At 33.2% G+C, this 18229-nt stretch overlaps 1 protein-coding gene across 1 annotated transcript; it reads left to right on the top strand.

Annotated features, from left to right (window-relative positions):
* Nucleotides 1-411: 411 nt before the first annotated feature.
* Nucleotides 412-14903, top strand: LOC127707664 (4-aminobutyrate aminotransferase, mitochondrial-like). Its single transcript, XM_052212315.1, has 13 exons — nucleotides 412-697; nucleotides 1310-1434; nucleotides 3406-3523; nucleotides 3783-3832; nucleotides 5386-5466; nucleotides 6550-6642; nucleotides 6865-6991; nucleotides 7303-7451; nucleotides 8298-8435; nucleotides 10274-10441; nucleotides 11464-11610; nucleotides 12185-12296; nucleotides 13457-14903. Exons 1-13 carry the CDS (start codon nucleotides 601-603, stop codon nucleotides 13576-13578), a joined length of 1527 nt encoding a protein of 508 aa, XP_052068275.1. The 5' UTR covers nucleotides 412-600; the 3' UTR covers nucleotides 13579-14903.
* Nucleotides 14904-18229: the final 3326 nt, after the last annotated feature.

Raw genomic sequence — 18229 nt, 5'->3', positions numbered from 1 at the left:
TTACCTTGAACCATAAAAACAACAACAACAAAAAACGAAATTCAATATTTTTGGTAGATTTTTATATAAAAAAAAGTTATTTTCACCCTAAGGGTGAATGGGGGATAGAAATATGTTCACTTTGGCCTCCATCTGACCGGCAATAACACCCTTGCCAAGTCAGGCGTCCGTTTAGTTGTGCGTAGGGATATATAAGTACGCAGTCACGTCCGGTCAGAATGGGGACGATAAATCCGATGCCATGTGAAAAGAGAGTGCCGCGCTCTCTATACGTTAAAAACCCTTGCAACAACTAGATCTTTGATGGGCCCTATGTAGCTTGTTGCAAGGAAACATTTCTGTCCATATCAAGTATACCTTTATTTTCCAGTGGCAGCCCAAATTTCCTCGGCCTTCAACCTGGACGGCCGGCCTCTATAAAAGGACCTTCATATTGTATTTATTATTAATGAACATACATGACATATTTACCACTGGACGTTAAGCAAACAGCAAATCAATCAATATAAGTTATTTAAGTTCTGCGGGACTTAAATGTAATCTATCTATTCGTGTAAATGACCTGATAATAAGATACTTGTTCAACAGAAACAAACATGGATGTGTACACATAAGCTTAACCCATTTTACGAGATGCATTGCTATACTAAAAATTGCCTTTCTTTCATTAGGTTTAATCCACTCAGAAGTTCACAAGGTGAGTGATATTTTTCTTTTATTTTCATCTGTTTATTGATTTGTTGTTGATGTCGAATTGTAGAGAAAGAAATAAATGACATGTGTGTAAACATGGTACCGTAAACAAAATCACAGTCTTTTTCGTCAATCGTGAAAATGTAATTTTATTAATTAAAGCGTAAAATAATCTTTGTTCAAAACATTAATGAAATTGATTTCTGTCGCAAGCAACTCTCAAGATTAAGGTCATTTAGATACATGTACATGTACAATTTGTGTAATTTTGGTGACATTATCATAACCCTGATTGAATGTAGGAAAAATACGATGAGCCGTGTGAGACAACCCCTAATTAATAATAAATATACAGTAGCTTCATTTCAAAACGAGAATAACATATACATCTCGTTCGTCCGAAGCGCTTACATACAACTAAAAAGCAAAAAGTACACAGTCTTAATATTAACAGTGTACCAGAGACCCTATGACCAGATAATCATTTCACTGCACTTTTTCTTGACAGTGAACATGATTCATTGAATAGTTAACTATGTACATATGAACTATATCAAATATATACTAACAGTATGTATACACATGTTGTATTGTACCATCTACAAACTTTTTTCAGCTTTTCATAGACCAGCTTATTGTTCACAAAAAATTGCAACAACTGAGCCATCGTCTCCTAACGTTCGAACAGAAATTCCTGGACCAAAGTCTCGACAACTGTTAAAAGAATTGGATCGTATTCAGGTTTGTTCAAGGTGTTATATTTCTTCAAAATATGGTGTGTTAGCGTCGTTGAAATATTCTGCATCAGTTTGGGATACATGTGTTTTCTCCTTAACCGGGTTTTGGTGCCTCGAATAACATTTTCAACTTTTAAAACCTCGTGTAAATATACTACTACTTTTTTAAAATTTTGTTTCTAATCAAGTTTTGTTTTAAAACCTCATGAATGAGATAAATATTTACACTGCATCATCATGTTTTACAATCTCTTGTAAAATACAATTTAATTAAAACTTAGATATCCGCACTTGCTCACTTTCTATGCTAAGTCACTGTGTGGGCTTTCTGCGACGAAACATAATAGCAAGAACGGATCGAGGTCTATTTTTAATTAGATTGTGTAAAATATGGCATTAGGATCTTATACAGGGAAACTAACCTATCCGATAAGGAAATAATCCTGTCCGTTGCTTTCAATAACCAAGAAGACAATATCAGATTATTCGAGAATCAATTTTTTAGATGCTAGTAACATAAAATGTAAACAAATGACAAAGTAAACATACATCCAATATTATTTAGGGTATTTGGAATTATCGATACGAGCCTGAGAGAACGAAGAAAGTGTTACTAAATTGGTTAATGTGATCAATGTCATCACAAAGGAATTCACAAGGACGATCAAGACAAACAATTAATACCCTTTTTCATTTGAGGAGCAATGTTTAAAATTTTTTTTTTGTAGATTACGTGTAGGGTGTAAGGTGTAAGGAGACTTTGAGGTTAGATGATTTCCGTTTGCTTAACGTCCAATGGCAAATATCTCATGTATTTTCATGAAAGTTTAACAATCAATAAGATAGATAGGTTCTGTAAAGTAGTTCTATCTTGATGCACTACTATGAATTTCTACTGCCACTGAAAAAAAGTAAAACAACAAAAATATCGAACTCCAAGGAAAATTCAAAACGAAAAGTCCCTTGACAATGACAATTAGAGTATATTGGATTTGGGCTGAAATTATGCCTCTATCAGGCGATCTACGGACCCATTAGTGTTCTTGCAAGGGCTCTTTAACGTGCACACACAGAATGTGGCACTCTCTGCAAAAGAGGTATCGGAATCAACGTCTTTATTCTGAGCGGACGTATTATTTGTATTTGTATTATTTGTATTTTTCTCCATCTGATGAGTTAAGCCTTTTTCAACTGATTTTTATAGTTCGTTCTTAGTTGTACTGTTACACCACTTTCCCAGGTTAGGGGGAGTGTTGGGGTCCCGCTAACATGTTAACCCCGCCACATTCTGTATGTATGTGCCTGTCCCAAGTCAGGAGCCTGTAATTCAGTGGTTGTCGTTTGTTTATGTGTTACATATTTGTTTTTCGTTCATAATTTGTACATAAATTAGGCCGTTAGTTTTCTTGTTTGAATTGTTTTACATTGTCATTTCGGGGCCTTTTATAGCTGACTGTGCGGTCTGGGCTTTGCTCATTGTTGAAGGCCGTACGGTGACCTATAGTTGTTAATTTCTGTGTCATTTGGTCTCTTGTGGAGAGTTGTCTCATTGGCAATCATACCACATCTTCTTTTTTTATATATAGTAGATGCGTATAGATACATCCCTGACAGCCGAACGGACGCCCGTTATCAATAGTTTTACTGCTGAACGAGTGATGCCCAAAGGAAGACCATATTTCTACACCCTTGTCAACCTTTTGAATAGAGAAATAAAAGAAAAAACATGCGTTCACGACATTAACAATTAAAAAAATCACTGTTTCAGCAGCAAAAAAGTTTCCTTAAAATATTTAGAATATGGATATATCTTTTAATTTTCAATTTTAACATCAGTTCTAACTAAATGGCTAACAGAAATTAAAAAAAAGGTCGTTTAAGAGACACCAACCTTGCAATACAAGTGACCTAGATTTCACCATATTGGTTTCAAGGATTATTTATTATTTATATTTATGAATGATTATCATTACAGAATACAGGAGCGGTACAGTTCTTTGCTGACTATGACAAGAGTTACGGGAACTACCTTGTTGACGTTGACGATAATTGTTTGTTGGATCTGTACACACAGATTGCTTCTATTCCCATAGGTATGTACCATTTTACACAAAAGGGTAGTTATGAATGAGTATGTTCCACCTATTACAATAGGTATGCCACCATTCTCCACAAAGAGTAGTCCGAGATAGCTCTGACGTCTGACCACCGTTTGCAAGTCCAAAACACCCATCAGACGTCAGCCTTCACATTGGTATCTTCTTCACCTTTTTGACTATAAATCATATTAAACTGGTTTTTATCATAAGGCATGAAAACTATAACATCGATTTGTATTTTCCTTTTCCTCAGGCTATAACCACCAGAGTTTGATTGATGCTGTGAAGAATGAAGACAATTTGGTATGTTTGTATTATAAAACAGTACCATTTAGACTCTTCCTGCTTTTTATTACTTATTATTATTTTTATTCGTTCCAACTTGTCGATCTTAAAAAAAAGAATAGTCGTGTAGCATGGCGGATTCGCATGGCCGATGTTGCATGTCTAGCCGGAGGGGCCTTTTCCTGTCGACGCAGACGGACTCGCTCCTTATTGAGTTCATGCGATTCCCTCAGTTGTTTCTGATGGACTTGTATATTCTGTTGGATTTACGAATTTAGGTTGCTGTTGCCTCTCAATTATTAAGCACATCATTTAATGATGATTGTACAACTTCGATAGTGAATGTTTAAAAAACCTTCCTCTTTTTATATGAGGGTTTTAGAATTTAAATGACACGCGCTTGGAAAGAAGAGTGATTTTTGGTCATGCTGGTTTTTTTTATTGGCAATTTGGTACCATTTTATAATTTTCTTTTTTTATTTTTGTTTCGCTGATTTTCATTGTATCGGACTTAGAGATGTGTTCGACTCACAGAAATAAATACAATACTCAACCTTGTATGTTTTATAATAAAAATATTTTGCTTCAAATTCAAATCAATGTTTACTGCTGCAAGTCATAATTTTAAATAACTGAGGATGCTTTTTAATAGTCAGGTTTGGTATCCTTGAAATTTCTCGAATTTTTGTGTTTTGTGTATATCTATATGATTGGCGGTTATACACTGTATTTCTAAACTGAAACAATGCTCTTCAACTTTATACTTGTTTGGCTTTTTAACTATTTTGATCTGAGCGTCACTGATGAGTCTTATGTAGACGTAACGCGCATCTGGCGTATCAAATTATAATCCTGGTACCTTTGATAACTATTATGAGGCCAACTTTTGTTTTTAAAGAAAAATAACTACAGTGCAGTTATAGAAATTTGAATAATAATATATATTTAGAATTATAAAAGCTTATCAAACATCGAAATTTCATGATACTAAGTAAATTACTTTGACAAAGAAACAATTTTTATTATTGCTTATAGAACCATTTAAAAAAGAAACAGAAAAAGAAGACTTTAACATCAATAGAATATTCCTGTGAAATAGCAGAGTTATTGTATTCCAATATAGTTGGCTCTACATGATTTAGAATAAATAGAAAGACAATTATATTCATCGCTGTCTGTAACATTCTTGTTGAAAAAGTGTTAGATTCTTTTTAATAACATGTACACATGGCAATCAATTTCCTTTCGCGTATATCATGTAAAAGTCTATGAATTCAATCTAATGTCATCGATTTTTGGCGTAATCTTCGAAAAATATATCTTTTCCTGTTTGACATTTGATGTTATTGACGGGTTAAGGTCGAACGTTGGATTTTTTTACTCTCATTTAGCGGACATTGATAACTTACTTACAAATTACAGAAATATTTTTTGAATAAAAATATTTTTCTCTTTGTTCTTAAAATTTTTCAGGATTCTGCTGCATGTTTTTGATGTTTTATTTTTCAGTCCACTTTTGTAAACCGACCAGCAATAGGATGTTACCCACCACAAGCTTTTTTATTTTTCAGTCCACTTTTGTAAACCGACCAGCACTAGGATGTTACCCACCCCGAGATTGGATCACAAGATTACAAACATCACTGTTAGCGGTACGTATTTATTCAGAACACTAATTTGAAAGTGTCATAATTGAAACCAAAGTTAATTTCTAAATTTATATATGTGATAGTTATTCTATTCTCTGAGACTATAGTTATTATGTTAAGAAAGGAAAAGATTAAACTTGAATCAAGAATAGAAAATATCAAAATAAAACCTAGCAAATTTGCTGCGTCCAAATTTATTTTTTGAATTAACCTTCTTCATGAACGTTCGAAACCCAATGTTTATAAAGTGTAAGATATATGTGAAGAGCTGTGTAATCAAAACTGCATACAAAGAATAACCAAAACTGTGCGAGTCCAACTGTATCAGAAGGGGTTAAAAATTACAAAGTAACAAAATTGATTAATTGAGCATTTGTCAAAATTTATACTGTTGGAAATGAAACAAAAACAGAATGAAAATGAAAACACGAGTTAGCTATAACATGTAAACATCAATTTGTACAAAGAACTTCTTAAGTAATTGAGCGTACATAGATGACAGGGTGACTACATTGAGACCTAATATTTCATATCAACTGAACTGTATTATTGTTAAAAAAACGCATTGTTTATGTAACTGTCGGTTTTGTATAGTAGTTTGCATACACAACCAATAGGTTACATTGAATTACTTTTCCATATTAACATAAAGAACGGATTTTTTTTGTGTCCGTCTGTCCGTTACCTTTGTAACGTAATAGCCGTCTTTTTTAACAAGGATTATTATATACTATATTTATAGCGATTGATTTAATATTTAATCCGGAACTGTACAATGTTAAGTGCTACGGTGTGAGAGATTTTCAGGTGAGAAGTCATTTTCTGCTAGAAGTATGGAAGAAACATTGATTTTTTATTATACCAGCGACTGGCAATGGATTCTTTCGTCAATGTCTAATAACGAGGGGGGTATTGTCTGAACGTCATCACATGAAATATATTGTTCAACCATCCAAAACGAGGTAAAGTTTTCGAGTATGTAATATATGATTTTGTATGGATTTGCATTCTAAAAACCTTCATGTAAATGTTGCTGATACATAGCAAGGTAAGCATAGTATTAATGAACTTCAATTGTTTATATAGGTTGCACCGCCTGGTCTTTCTGAAGTACAGACCATGGCATGTGGAGCATGCTCAGTTGAACATGCACAGAAGGCAATGTTCATTGCTTTTCAGGTAAAATATTAATTACGAATGATTATTTTTAACAGTTGATCGAAATGCCAATGGTGTCTTCATTTCTTTACATTATATCTTGTGAAGTTTCCGTAATATATTATATTTTTTTCAAGGAGACACGCACGTTGAAATTTTCACTTTTATAACTTGACAAATTAGAAAAATGTCATTTCTGTAAGCAACCTACTTTTACTTCGCACGTCTTTTTTTGAATTGTAGAGAAGAAAACGAGGAGGCGCTCCACCAACACAAGAGGAACTTCAATCGTGTAAAACAAATGAACTTCCAGGCACCCCTAATTTGTCTGTATTGTCTTTTAAAAATGCTTTTCATGGGCGTACTATGGGTATGTAGGATCAGTGTTTGATAATTCAAGAAGGCTTATTTCTTATAGTAAATTTGTAACATTTTATACCACACGTTGCTATAGGGTGTTTCCATATTAAAAGAAACATATTTCTGGGTCTAACGCCTTAAAATAGATTACGCCTTGTTTTTCATTACTTAGTATAGCATTTAGACAACTACATGGTAGTTGTATCGAAACATTGAAACGAAGTTATCATTTTTCTACATTTTTTCTATTGCACCTAAATTGCCGTTGTCTTTCTTTTTTATTTAATTTTAAGAAAAAACACAATTAATCTAACTTTGTAGGTGCATTAGCTCTTACACATACTAAACCGATGCATAAACTAGATTTACCACAACCTAAATGGCCTATTGCTACTTTTCCAATGTTAAAGTATCCTTTAGAGGACAACGTCAGGGAGAATCAAGCCGAGGAGAAACGATGCCTTGAAGAGGTAGTATATTGTACTCTATTGTTATGGAAATATACAATCTTCGCTTTAAACACAATAATTTTTTTATAACTTTGTTTTTATTTTGGTACATCATACCAAAAAAATAAAAAGTAAATAAAGATGTTTTTCTCCACGGTTTAGATTAGTTTTATCCTATAAAGAATAGATTTTTTTTTATGTCATGATTATTATTATAATATATATTTTATTTATAAATGTTTGTAATTATGAACAGAAATAAAATCAAATATGGGCTTAATGTGCATAAGAAAGTTTAAGTTTAATCTTTGTTGTATATATTAGCTGATTTGTTTCGTATTATTATGCGTATTACACTAAAGTTGTGAATTCGAGTCCCGCACTTGGCAGGTGCATTCGACTCAAGTCTTAATTGACTGGGATTGTCAGTTTTCATACCGGTGGTCGGTGGTTCTCTCCGGGCACTCCGGTTTCTTCCACCAATAAAAACTGGCCGCCACAAAAGAGCCAACAGTGCTGAAAGTGGCGTTAAATACAAATCAATCTTATTATTCTGGGGGAATAATGTCTAACTTATGTATAACATAAGTCTTATTTCGCTAAACAGCTGAAGTTTTTTTCAAATCCACACGTATTTGCATTAAAATGTCTGAAAATTTCACTGATACATACGCTCTTTCGTTTTCATAGTAATTTGATTTAGGTATTTAACAAAATTTCATAAAAATAAAAGATGTAATTTACATGTGCAAGCACGTTTTATGCAAAAGCTTTATCGGACGTATGGCCTTTTATTTAATTAATGATTAAGAAATTTAGAATTACCTTATGTGTCTTACTAATTCAATTTATGTATATCATTTTAAGGTTGAAGATTTAATTGAAACGTGGAAGAAAAAGAGTGAACCGATTGTTGGGATTGTTATAGAGCCAATACAGGGAGAGGGAGGAGATAACTTTGCCTCACCACAATTTTTTCAAGGTTTACAAGATATATGTATTAAGGTATTTCTTCCTTCATAATTTTAAGTTTTGATAAGAGTATGTCCTAGCTGTTTTCCAGGAACAATAGAGGGCCGTTTGTAAAACAAAACAAGAGATCTTAAAATATAAAGAACGAGATTGCATGTAATGAATATTTGTTTTGGCGGACTTTGGCGAATGCAATTACTTGAAATGAAGAAAAAAAAAAGATACTCAAGTAATAAACTAATTGTTTACTTCACCAACTTCACCTGCATATGGGATATACATTTCCCAACTCATTCGGTATCCAGGAGCTTGCAGCTCTAGTCAGGCTTTATAAAACGTCACCAGTGTCTGAGCAGAAAGTTGATGAACCAGGGTTATGTCAAAGAACGTCTCGTTCTTTTTCTAAAAAAGTTCATCGGAAGATACCAGTGTTCTTTTTATTTGTCTTTGTATATTTTAACATTTTTGCGTATGTGTTTTGTCTATAGAGTGTCTACATGCCATTTTGGTTTTCTTTATTGACATAGTTGTTTGTTTATTATAACACAATGTTGATTGCTGTACCCCAATTTTAGACATTTTTACCTATTATGTCTGTTTGTTTTGCTCACACATTGTTGTCAATATAATGGAATGTTATGCGACTGTCATACAAGTGAGAGGATTAGCTAGTTATAAAACCAGGTTTAATCCACCATTATCTACATAAGGAAATGCCTGCACCAAGTCAGGAATATGACTGTTGTTTTCCATTTGTTTGATGTGTTTAAGCTTTTGATTTTGCCATTTGTTAAGGGACTTATCGTTTTGAATTTTCCTTGGAGTTCTGTATTAATGTTATTTTCATGTTTTACTAGTAATTTCTGTGACGTTGTGGTTTGCATTCTAAAGATCAAACGACATATATCGCACGATTATTTAGAATTATACATACAAAAATGAGGATATGTGATATGATTGCCACTGAGATAACTATACACCAGAGTTTTTTTTCATATGATAACACCTGCCAGTCCGATATGCTGAATTGAAATTTAAACGCGCTTATTCACACAAGATAAGCGGACTTGGTTCACAAGGTAGCTAATGTATTTATGTGAACGCTTTATTTCGACCTTTACTCGTAAATAGCTTATGTTATTTTCGCCCCCATTCTAATACTTGCTTTAGCATTTTACCGGATACAATCAACTGCGTAAAATATGTTCCCAATTTCCATTCTCAATTTTATCGTATTGGATTCCAGCAAGTACCGATTATTTACCACACATGTTCAGATATTCTGTATTTAAGTAAAAATAAATAACTATGCAATAGTTTTCCTTTATAGAAAAGAGGTGTTGCCTTAACGTCTACTAGCAAATATGGGATGCATATCTAGGACAAGAATAAGTTAACAATTTACCCAAGAAAGTGGATCGACCGAGATGAAGGACACGAAATTTCGCCTTCTCCTAAAAAAGGAGTGGTTACGTTGGACATGTACAGAATTTTTTCTTACAACAGGCCGCCTTTAGAGTTGTTTCACAATTCCTCATGAAATTTTAGATTAAACGTCCCCATTCCGACAGGGTGTATCTGGGTATTAATGCATGCACACATCCAAACGGACGACCAATGCGTTGGAATCGTACCCGTCATACAGAGAAATAGGTACTAACTACTATTCTTCGTGATTTCGTTTGAGGGGGGTCATTGATTGACTCACTTTTTATATAATTAATTTGTCAAACATTGTTTATATCCTATAAGATGTACTTGCTTTTGGAATAAAGTATTATTATTATTATGTATTCGCTGTAAAATTTGGAGAGAAAAAATGTAACATAGCTAGCTTCTAGCTCCTCTTTACATTTTTCGTCTTATTTCAGAATGATATCTGTTTTAATTTAGACGAAGTACAAACCGGTTGTGGTGTTACAGGTCTATTCTGGGCTCATGAACATTTCAATCTTAAACAACCACCTGATATTGTTACATTTAGTAAAAAGATGTTAACTGGAGGATTTTTCTACAGGTCTGAATACAGACCACAAGAGGTAATAATTACATTATGTAGAAGTTTCACACGATTTCGTAATTTTGATGGGTGAGGCATTCAAGAAGTTAAATGTATTTCCGTATAAAATGCAACATCGATGACTGCACGTGCTATGTGTGACTACACTGAAGCAATGCACAGAAAAACAAACGAAATGCTTGATTTAACTCGTAACTTAATAGATGTAGCAGAAAAATGTAAATATAAGAATTGAATGGCTTCTTTTTGTAATTTTTATAAGGTTTTAAAAGGGTTGAACGTGTGCACATGTATTTCGTTCAATGCCTTTACACCCTAATGAAATTACGAAATGAAGCATTCAATTCTTGTATAAAGTTGTTTCCATTACTCATTTTTTTTTTATCTTTTTGGATCTTACCTTTAACACGAAAAAATGCAAATCTCTAAACAGTTTCTAGTTTGAAAAAAAAAACATACGTCCGTTATGTTTTGATGCAATGTAGTTCTGATAATTTTTATCAAAATGTAGCAAATAACATTTGAAAGGAATGCATCGTGTCCAAACTTTAAGTGAAACAGGAGGCCAGGAAAGCACTTCTATATTTCATTAATTTTATAATTCCTATTATCGGCATAATTTTGTCTGAAGCTATTTTCTAAGGCATTTCTGAATGATTTTTCTTTTATTTATATGACAGAAAAAGGTTTTTGTTTTTTAACAGACATGTAATCGCTTTACATTTGACTTATGAATCTTGGGAGTCTCGGTGTACTTGATGCAGGCTATTCAAGAATCATGTGTCTTGCTCACCGAAATTCGTGTTTAACGTTTAATTTACTCTTTATCAAAGTACCATATCAATCAGTACGGTCAAGTGAAGGTTCTTTTTGGCGTTTGTAGCATTGGAGATATTTCCTCAATCCTGATTTTGAGGATAATTATTTTGTATCATAAAAAGATTTTAATACTTTTATTTTTTTTCCCAAGTCGATGAATGTCAGTACTACAATTTTTTTTTATTTGACCCTGAACTAAGATTCGCGCCATTTTATTTTAAGGCTTTCAGAATATTTAACACATGGGTTGGAGACCCATCAAAGGTTGTTTTACTGGAAGCTGTAATTAAAGTCATAAAGCGGGAAAATCTTCTCAATCGAGTTTCAGAAATTGGAAATTATCTGTGGCCCGAGGTAGAAAGAATTCAGGTGAGTTTAAAACATTTATTATTTTGGTATTCTTCAATTTCATTCAAACTTATATTACCTTGTGTATTGGTATATATCTTGATATTTTCTGCTCAAGATATTAACAATGTCTAAAACCTATTAAAATCGAATTTAAATCAGAAACATCTAATTCTAGCGACTTTTAAATAGAAATAGTGAAGAAAATCAAATTTAGGTTGTAGATATCGACGACTATTGGTGAAATTTGGTGAGAGATACGATATTTTGCATTCTTACTGAATAAACAAGATAGAGGCCATAAACAACATGAATGAACATTGTCATCGTAATGCAATTGACGTACTTTAAATCAGTCAATAGCAGTATTTGTCACCTGACATGAAATTATTGTTTAATTCTTTATTAAACACGGACTTCCGAATTTTGGAAGATGTTCCACTATAATGAGGTTGATTTTAATCAAACTAAAACATTGTATTCTCCAAAATGTATTATTTCTATTTTGTAAATAGTTCATACATTTATAAGGAAAACTTATACTACTTCTTAAACCATGATAATGTTCTTATACTCGCACAAACCATCATTTCAGGAGCAATATCCAGATTTGATTAGCAGAGTACGAGGTTTAGGCATAACGGGAGCAGTAGATTTTCCAAATCTAGATGATAGAAATAAAGCAATATCCAAGTTATTATCAAAAGGTATACTGTATACTTAATAATCGTCAACAAAATATGACCAGTATTGTAAATCAGTTTATAAATAAAGGATATGTGAGGAATGCGTTAATGAAAAACAACCCAATGACACGAAAACCAAATATTTCTTGAAATTACATACGGTTTCAACAATACCCTAGCGTTTGGGCAATGTGTCGATATATATGATAAAAGAGAGGCGAAAAATACCAAAGAGACATTGAAACTGATAAGTCGAAAATAAACTAACAACTCCATGGCTAAAAGAGAAAAAGATCAACAGACAAACAATAGTACACAAAACACAACATAGAAAACTAAAGACTGAGCAACACGAACACCACCAAAAACTGGGGGTGATCTCAGGTGCTCCGGAAGGGTAAGCAGATCCTACTCCACATGTGACACCCGTCGTGTTACTCTTATAAAATACGTTGATAAGCTATTTCAAGTGATAACCCATCACGCAATAGTGGATTGGTAATATACTGTTATCTAACCCTGAGACATTACCATATTCTAATCCATCGGTCATGTAAAATTGTCTAACCCTGAAACTTAAACGAATGTGAAATTTTGAAATTGAGACGTTTTTCAATACAAAGGATCGACAAGACTGTACCAGCATAAACAACACAAACATTGAAAAAATAAAAAAACACAAAGAACAACACTATCACTAAAGCAAGAGTAACACGAACCCATTTTTAAAAAACAAAACTAGGGTGGTCTCAGGTGCTCCGGAAGGGTAAGCAGATCTTGCTCCACATGTGGACCAGTCGTGTTGCTCATGTTTAATTGAGCTGAACATTTTGAAGGGGGAAACGAAATCAGGGACAACGAACGTAAAGTTACAATGGACTAATGTTTTGTCTTGGGTCGTGTGAGATGAATGTACAAGGACATACTTTTAGACTGAGTAACTCATAATAAAAAAATACAGCTTCGAATCTCAACATGTTGTTTCTTTCATATTAAAAATGCTCTCAAAGTTAAATGTCTGGAAAACTTTTCATACAATTGTATGACACTATTTGATACATTTATATATCAAAGATATTAAATAAAATGAAATACATGATAAAAAAATGTTTTAATCAAAAGAGCAATAATTGTACATTTAAAAACATCATATTAAACTTATTACCGGTATATTGTTATAGGTGTTAATACCGGTGCCTGTGGAGAAAGCTCTCTCAGACTGAGACCCACTCTTACTTTACAGAAACAGCACGTGGACATTTTTCTGGACAGGTTAAATTCAGTTTGCCAAGAAATGAGCTAACTACTGATCTCAATTTATTCCTCTTTATCTACACTTGCAATATAGAATTATTTTATTCAAGACAATTATAAATTTAGAAAAAAGTAGCAATATTTCTGAAATATTGAAATCTTTTCTAGAAAATATCCAAAATGCATTGGAGTACGTTCACATGTGTTTTTCAATTTATTTTAACCATCAAATATCATGTTTAAATATCGCCAGCCCAGGAATCAGCACTTGTGTGTTGATATGAATGATAATTGATAATCTTCAAAGATAAGAAAAGTTAACTTTGAACTTTAGTAAATTTTGTTCTTTTAAAATCAAGTATTATTAGATGCAATAAAATCTGATATAAAAGTTAAAATATTTTATAAAAACATTTGTCACTACAGCAATAAGACAGTCATTTACTGATTCTAAATTCTGCCACCATAATTCTTGTAATATTCTGCAAAATAGCTTTGCCTATATATCAGCGGAAAATTTGTGAATGTAAACAATCTAATGAATTTTCTAAACTAAGTGTTTATATTCTGTGTTTCCTAACTATGTGGTTATTGTTAACATGTTCCTAAATTAAAATTTACCAATAACTGAACGTTTTTTATATTTTCATACCCGACCAGTTTCATAATTTAATATCACCACGTTTTGATAATGTAGAACTACCTATAATTTCATACGCTTATAAACGTTATACAGGATGTCTTGTGTCTAAGTATTCGTCATAAACATAAGACGTTACTACTGATGATAATTATCCGAAAAAAATAAAACAAATTGATTATACCATATATCTATTACCCCTGTGGTTATATCGCTACCGTTTAATTATGGATATCATTCAAGACCAAGAGGTGAAGACATCCGTCTTAAGTGACCAAAATATTGTCCGCTTTCTAAAATATTTAGGAACTGGATTTTGAATAGTATAAATAAGAATTCCAATTTCTACTAGTAGATATTTGAATTCCGACTTGTTCTGGCAGGATTTTCTGGATCCTACTGAATTCCCATTTGTACTGTAACATATATATATATATATATATAATTATATTAAATGACTGAATAATAGCCAACGATAAATCTTACGGTGCGATGGATCATATAAATATGATACAGTACACTACAAAATATAATATATAACCAGTCTAAAAGGGTACAACATCACCAACAAATGACAATAAACGAACAAATGTAACTATAAATATTTCGGATAACAGATATCCTTCATCAGTATGAGCACGATGTAAAATGAATCAGATCAATCTATTCTGATTATTAAACTATAGCAATCTTGAATTCTATACAATAAAAAAAGTGAAACAGTTTCACCCGAACATCATATGTAGAGATGCTAATAAATTTTTAAATTTTCAAAAAAAACGACTCAAAGACATGCCTAAAATGAAAATAGTAATTAGAGATATGAACTGGCACAACTCTAAAATTCCAAAATGACGTCAGTTAAGATGTTACAACAACTGCGTGTAAATACATCCCCCCCTCCAAAAAAAAACAGCACTGATCGATATAAGCTGGTAAAATATGTCAAACAGAGGCTGCGTATTTATCATCCCAAATAAATAGCAGTTTTATAATGAAAAGAACAAATAATAGTAAATTTGGGCTAAGGTTAAAAAATTGGACGTGGATGTGTACTTGTACATCCCTACCAAATGCAAAAGAACCCTTGTATTTAAACTAGTAAAATTCAAAACATTCCAAAAGAATCCTTAAAACTGTAAGAGTCAAGTAAGGAAGCCGGAGTAACTGGAAACAAATGATGTCAAGAAAATGAGTGATGGTAGGGAAAATAAGTGACTCATTCTATGTTTTTTCATTTATGCCCTCTGGGGAAACTGTACTTAGCTTTCTTATCCAAAACCTTTCCCGAGCAAGTCTTTTGGCCCTTGACCAACCCTCGTTGTGGTCTATGATTGTGATTGTAAGGTTTTTGAGATCAGCTTGGGCGTGTCCAGGTGATCTCAAATGACGACTTACGGGTAGGTCAGGCTTGCAGGTGTAGTCACTTCGATGACCATTCATGCGTTTGTTGAATGGCTGTTGCATGCAGTATATTGGCGAGACAGAACAGCCATTCAACAAACGCATGAATGGTCATCGAAGTGACTACACCTGCAAGCCTGACCTACCCGTAAGTCGTCATTTGAGATCACCTGGGCACGCCCAAGCTGATCTCAAAAACCTTATAATCACAATCATAGACCACAACGAGGGTTGGTCAAGGGCCAAAAGACTTGCTCGGGAAAGGTTTTGGATAAGAAAGCTAAGTACAGTTTCCCCAGAGGGCATAAATGAAAAAACATAGAATGAGTCACTTATTTTCCCTACCATCACTCATTTTCTTGACATCATTTGTTTCCAGTTACTCCGGCTTCCTTACTTGACTCTTACAGTTTTAAGGATTCTTTTGGAATGTTTTGAATTTTACTAGTTTAAATACAAGGGTTCTTTTGCATTTGGTAGGGATGTACAAGTACGCATCCACGTCCAATTTTTTAACCTTAGACCAAATTTACTATTATTTGTTCTTTTCATTATAAAACTGCTATTTATTTGGGATGATAAATACGCAGCCTCTGTTTGACATATTTTACCAGCTTATATCGATCAGTGCTGTTTTTTTTTTGGAGGGGGGGGGGATGTATTTACACGCAGTTGTTGTAACATCTTAACTGACGTCATTTTGGAATTTTAGAGTTGTGCCAGTTCATATCTCTAATTACTATTTTCATTTTAGGCATGTCTTTGAGTCGTTTTTTTGAAAATTTAAAAATTTATTAGCATCTCTACATATGATGTTCGGGTGAAACTGTTTCACTTTTTTTATTGTATAGAATTCAAGATTGCTATAGTTTAATAATCAGAATAGATTGATCTGATTCATTTTACATCGTGCTCATACTGATGAAGGATATCTGTTATCCGAAATATTTATAGTTACATTTGTTCGTTTATTGTCATTTGTTGGTGATGTTGTACCCTTTTAGACTGGTTATATATATAATCATATATATACAAACCTCTACTGTAAACCTACCGATAAACATCAGTACCTTTCTCCCCAAAGCTGTCACCCAAACACTGTACAAAAAGTATCCCGTACAGTCAAGCTCTCAGAGTAAAGCGAATTTGCTCCTCTGAGGAAGCTGTCACTAAACGTTTACAGGAACTTCGCGGATTTTTGACCCAACGAAGATATAAGAAATGGGACATAGATAAGGGGTTTGCTCGTTCCGCAATGACCTATTACAGTACAAACAGAAAAGGCGTATCGAAAAAGTTCCGTTTGTTTTAACATACAATCCCGCCTTTACTAACCTTTCCCATTTCATCCGTGCCAATTGGCAGGATATTGCCAAACACTCAAAATTATCTTAAGATCTTTCCCAAACCTCCTGTCTTAGCTTTTCGGAGACCCAAAAGTCTGAAAGACTTATTTGTGAGAGCTGATGTCTCCCCTTATAAAAGCTCTTCAACTGCAGGATGGTGCAAGTCGTGTGGTAACAGACGATGTCTGACTTGCCAACAAATACTGAATACTAAAACATTTACTCGCCACTCCACTGGGTCCGTATCGTATACACTATATATTGCAATGTAACTTGCAAAACCCACAGTGATGTATACCTTCTTCAGTGTCGATGTGGCATGCAGTATCTTGGCGAGACAGAACAGCCATTCAACAAACGCATGAATGGTCATCGAAGTAACTACACCTGCAAGCCTGACCTCCCCCTAAGTCATCATTTGAAATCACCTGGGCATGCCCAAGCTGATCTAAAAATCCTTACCATCACTATCATAGACCACAACGAGGATTGTCAAGGGACGACAGACTTGTTCGGGAAAGTTTTTGAATTAGAAAGTAAAGGACAGTTTCCCCAGAGGGCATTAATGAAAAAAAAAACATTAAATGAGTCGTTTCCATCACTTGTTTCCTTTAACTCAGGCTTCAGTACAGGACTCTCACAGTTTTAAGGAATTTATTCCTCCCCCCAAACATCAATATTGAAAAAATTTACCAGCGTATTAATTCGTGATAATTTGTATGACATTCAAGATTATTATTTCAGTTCGACTACCACATGTCAAGATAAGAATCATTTGACATCTTACTGATGAAGGATATTAGTTATCAGAAATATTTAATATTTGTTCAGGATTTTACTATTTTTTGGTGTTGTTATACCCTTTTAGACTTGCTTATTATATATTATATTTTGTAGTGTACTGTATCATATTTATATGATCCATCGCCTCGTAAGATTTATCGTTGGCTATTATTCAGACATTCAATTATATATATATATATATATATAAATACGTAAACAATTTTGAAACCGTGTTCAGAATTATATAAATATGTAGAAAATGGTGGATTGAACCTAGTTTTATAGCTAGCTAAACATCTCACTTGTATGACAGTCGCATCAAATTCCATTATATTGACAACGATGCATGAACAAAACAAACAGACACAATAGGTAAAAATGTCAAAATTAGGGGCACAGCAGTCAACATTGTGTTATCATCTTAATCACTATAAAAACAAACAAATGTAACGAAGAAGCACAAAAAGGCATACATCAAATTTAATATCCTTATTTTGCTTATATTATACGATTTTATGTATCTATGT

Source organism: Mytilus californianus, unplaced genomic scaffold (genome assembly GCF_021869535.1).
Source record: "Mytilus californianus isolate M0D057914Y unplaced genomic scaffold, xbMytCali1.0.p SCAF_7, whole genome shotgun sequence".
Classification (NCBI taxonomy): domain Eukaryota; kingdom Metazoa; phylum Mollusca; class Bivalvia; order Mytilida; family Mytilidae; genus Mytilus; species Mytilus californianus.
Note: the sequence above shows the minus strand (reverse complement) of the source record. Positions and strands in the feature narration are given on the sequence as shown.